The 4639-nt window shown below is 38.0% G+C and overlaps 1 protein-coding gene across 1 annotated transcript in view; it reads right to left on the bottom strand.

The window, feature by feature from the left end:
- Positions 1-4094, bottom strand: part of LOC107717991 (hepatoma-derived growth factor-related protein 2-like) — a 42676-nt gene extending 38582 nt beyond the window's left edge. Inside the window, exons 1-4 of the mRNA XM_016524907.1 lie at positions 3840-4094; positions 3245-3321; positions 2556-2694; positions 2299-2469 (exon numbers count right to left, since the gene is read on the bottom strand). Coding sequence (XP_016380393.1) covers positions 2299-2469; positions 2556-2694; positions 3245-3321; positions 3840-3911 — 459 coding nt within the window. The 5' untranslated portion in view covers positions 3912-4094. The remainder of the gene's footprint in view (positions 1-2298; positions 2470-2555; positions 2695-3244; positions 3322-3839) is intronic.
- Positions 4095-4639: the final 545 nt, after the last annotated feature.

Here is a 4639-nt window from a genome sequence, read left to right as displayed (position 1 = left end):
ATTAAAACCTTATTTTTAAGGAATAATCATACAATATTTCTTCAATGTTTTAATTGTAATATTAAATCCCCTTTATTTTCCAAAAATAAAATTTTTAATTTTCATTAATTAAAAGATAGATTAAATTACTGTTTTATGCCTTAAACAAATGTAAATACTCAACACAGAATTTCTGAGGAAAAAATCATAAGGCTATTGTAAGAATAAATGAAACTTGTTTTTATGTTTTCAAATAATTAGACATGTTAAAACACAGAATTTGGTAACACTAAAACAAGGTTGGAAAAAAGAAAAAATTTCATAGGGCCCTAAACATGTAATTTTTGTTAAGCTTTTGATAAATTGATGTTAAATTGTTTAAGTTCCATGATTTTAATTAATTAGACATTTTTTTTGATTAATAAAATTTAATTTAACCATTAAAAAGGAGTCTTTTCCAAAATCGTTCAGCCCTAGTACCGACCCAGTGTTTACAAAGTGAATGTGCAAAGAAAGTCAAACTCCCTTTACAAAAAAAAGAGCTAAAACAACGAAATCAGACAATTTTGAAGTTGGAGGAGAAAATTTAGTTTTTCGCCCTAACCTACCTTTTTGAACCGGAGTACACTAACCGCACGTGACCTTTCCAACGTGATTGCGTAATGCATGAAGTTGCAGACTCACATCGCAGAGCTAGTGCAAGACAAGCATTTGTGGTTAAAAAGTATAGAAATTATCTTTTTTCAGAAAATGACCGATCGTTTCACCAGATAAGACCCTTATTCCTTGGCTGGGATCTTGTAGAGCCCTTTGAAGCTGTATTGAAACTGCAGTTTGGACCTTCAACCCACTGATCCCCATTGAAGCCCACTAGCTATATGGAGAAAAATCCTGGAACGTTTCCTTCAAAAACCTTAATTTCTTTTTGAATGGAAAGAAATACAGACATGAACATCTTTGATGACATGGGGGTGAGTAAATTATCAGGAAATATTAATTCTGTAGTGAACTAATCCTGTAAGGCCCGTTCACACCTACAACTAAATCCATATTAGTGTCCACACCAATGGACGATATGTTTTTTTATTATTATTATAAGCACACTGCAGTTTTGTCGTCAGCCACTTTGAATGCTCAAGTTCTTTAAAGTGGATTCTGATTGGCTGTCAATGTTTTTAGCATTGATCAGCTGGAAAAATCGATCAAAGTGATTCCCATGATATCGTTCCTCTATGTCAGTGTTTCTCAACCCTGGTCCTGGGCGCCCCCCAGCACTGCACATTTTGTGTCTCCCCCTAATCAAACACACCTGATTCAACTCATTTGCTCATTAAAAGAAACTCCAGGACCTGAAATGGGTGTGTCAGATAAGGGAGACATACAAAATGTGCAGTGTTGGGGGGCGCTCAGGACCAGGGTTGAGAAACACTGCTCTATGTTGTAATAATTTAATTGTGGTGTCAACTTCCCTTCTATAGATTTAGAATCTATAACTATTTAGTTTAAGGTATAGTACACACGCATGCGTCGTGGTTCTCTCTTGAACACACATTGAAGACTGACACGGATGAGAAGCAATTGTTGAATAAAGTTTGTATTTTTGTTTTCTTAGCGCACAAAAAGTGTTCTCGTAACTTCATAAAATTACGGCTGAACCACTGATGTCACATGGACTATTTTAATGATGTCCTTACTACTTTTCTGGGCCTTAAACGTGTCAGATGCATTGCTGTCTATGCAGAGTCAGAAAGCTCTCGGATTTCATCAAAAATATCTTAAATTGTGTTCCGAAGATGAACGAAGGTCTTACTGGTTTGGAACGACACGAGGGTGAGTAATGAATGACAGAATTTTCATTTTTGGGTGAACTAACCCTTTAATGTTATCATCCTTGGTGTGAATGGCCCTTTACGCCAAGTATAAAGGGGTTGCAGGCACTCCATTGAACACTGTGCCAAACTAAGTCCTTTAAGCCCAAAGTATAGTTCATTTTTAACATGAACATATAGCGTATGTGTACAACAGAACGTAAACAAAAAACAAAAACATATACTTTAGGCATATCTATGAATACATTCATAACATAGAATGACTCTACTGCTTAAATAAAAACTACTTGCACTACACTGATTACTCTACAACCACTAACACTCTTCTGTTTAACACTAGTAAATTTGTAACTAACTAAAACTGACATTAAGAGCTTTGAAAAGAGAAATTCAGAGCACCTGAAAGTATAATGCATAATACTGCAAGAGAAGAGAGAAAAATGACAGATGAGATGACTGTGAGGATATACAATCAATCATGTTTAGATACCTTTGCAGCAGGAGCTTTCCGCTTCACTGCCGTCTTCCTTTGATCCTCACTTCCAGAGTCAGAGCCATCACTTCCCGTTTCAGCTTTCCTCGGCACCACTGCTTCCTTGTCATCTTCCGCATCACTTCCTGCCGCAGGTTGGTTGTCCTCGCTGTCCGATGATGATGCAGGCTAAACAAATACAGGGAAGATGTAACAAATCAGCATTTGCTGTCATGAAACAACAGATGATTACAGACAGAGAAATGAAGTCTTACTGCAGGTGTGCTATAGGAGGCATGAGGGTTGTTTTGGATTTCCCACAAGCCTTCATTGAACCCTTTCCTTTTGTTGGGCTTCCCATATTGGTCTTGGTACTTTTCATATGCAAAAAGGTCCTTGGGTGCAAGGAATGCTCTGAAAGGAAAGTTAAAATCAGTATTATAAAGTTGGGATGAAACAGAAGTAGCAACAGCTCTGTTCTTCTGTATTGTGACCTACATACGAGTACAACAGATAATAAAAAAAAAATGTAGGGTGTAAATTTGGTTCTATGCATTGTTGTTGATTGGATTTAAAAATTACACTTGTTTTATGGCATTTTAATTAAACATCATGAGGTTAAAACTCATTTTTACCAAATGAAACTGTACGGATGAAGTGTTTATGATAAGATCTGCAACATGCATTTAGACAATACATTGGGTGGTTTTTCATTTCATGCCGACTTTAATATATGAAGGTGTCTACAAAGTTCTCAGATTGAAAAAGGGAAAACAAATTTGGTCTAAAAAAGTTCTTCTAGTGCCACCTGTTACTCCATAACAGTTCAGACAAGCAAGGCCAAACCATACTTTTAAAAACACTGAGAAAACAGTAAGGTAATGCACACAGCTCATAACAAATAATATGCATCCGTTTATCAACATTAATAACCTGGCGCTCCTTCAAATCCAGGAATACGTACGTTTCATGAGTCCCAAAGAAAAAAATGGGGATTTTATTAGGCGGAGGTTTGACAGCCCCTTCTGCAACATCTTCAATCTGGAGGAGACATATTAAAATAGGGTTATCACACGTTCTTCACACCTTCAGTAGTGGAAATTTGAAGGTTACTTAATAAATGAGTTTTCTACTTTGCACCGAGTAAGTCACGTGCAATAAAGTATCCCCATGTGCAAACATGACAACTCAAACCCCCCCATTGCATTTAACATGTTATTAGACAAAAGGAATATAAAAGCACCAAGCCTAAATGTAGTATCTATACAGATTTTACCTCATTATGCATCTAAAGACGATTCCTAATGTATAAAATACAAAAATAAACAAGACTTTGCGGACACGCGACCTTTGCTACAGCTCCAGCAAACAAGTTAGCAAGCCAGCTAGCTTCATACATTCATTACTAGGGTAATAATATGAAATAAACACATAATTAAGATGTTTAGACTCTGAAGTAATATATAATTCGAGTTTGTTTGCAAAAACTATATATATATACATATGATGCGTAAATGGCTAGGCGCTGAGGTGAAGCTGGTGGGGGTGTGTGCTCTCACCCGGGCCGGCCAGTGGGGATAGCCCTTCATTTTAGCAAAGACAATATCCCCGGGCCGGAAGTTGTGCGGCATCTTGTCGTCCCTCTGTGCACCGCTCCTCGTTCTGCTCGTTTGTGTTCGTCCGCGGTCCGTTTTTCAGGCCGACAGACAGCGAGACCTGCTCCAGATACAGTACGCGAGGAAAAGGCGGTTGGTTTCTGCAGCGGTTTCCGCTCATTGCATCTTTTGTCAGCGGAAGTCCCGCCTCTCTTGAGATCGATGATTGGAGGAACGGACTGTCACTCTTTGCGTCCACCAATAAGAATGTACAATGTGTACGCCGCTAAAGACTTCAATTTAATAGTGTTACGGTATATTAACATTCGCTCCGACTTGATTATGAAACGACGGTTTTGAAAATGAAACCGGAAGAACATAAACACAATTTCATATTTGTGTATCAAAACATCTAAGTCTTGGGGAAGTCTTGGGGAAGTCGTGAGGTGCCCTTGAGCAAGGCACCAAACCCCCAACTGCTCCCCGGGCGCCGCAGCATAAGGGCTGCCCATTGCTCCGGGTGTGTGTTCACTGCTGTGTGTGTGCACTTAGGATGGGTTAAATGCAGAGCACTAATTCCTAGTATGGGTAACCATACTGGGCCACATGTCACGTCACTTTCACTATTCAAAATGCATTCACTGGAATGTAACTGCACTTTTATGAATGTTTTTTTATCTAAAATAATATACATTAAAGGGGTCATATGATGCTGCTAAAAAGAACATTATTTTGTGTATTTGGTGTAATGAAATGTGTTTATG

The sequence above is a fragment of the Sinocyclocheilus rhinocerous genome, unplaced genomic scaffold (assembly GCF_001515625.1).
Source record: "Sinocyclocheilus rhinocerous isolate Xijiao unplaced genomic scaffold, SAMN03320098_v1.1 scaffold2468, whole genome shotgun sequence".
In the NCBI taxonomy this organism is placed as follows: Eukaryota; Metazoa; Chordata; class Actinopteri; order Cypriniformes; family Cyprinidae; genus Sinocyclocheilus; species Sinocyclocheilus rhinocerous.
This window is presented reverse-complemented; position numbering and strand designations above follow the sequence as displayed.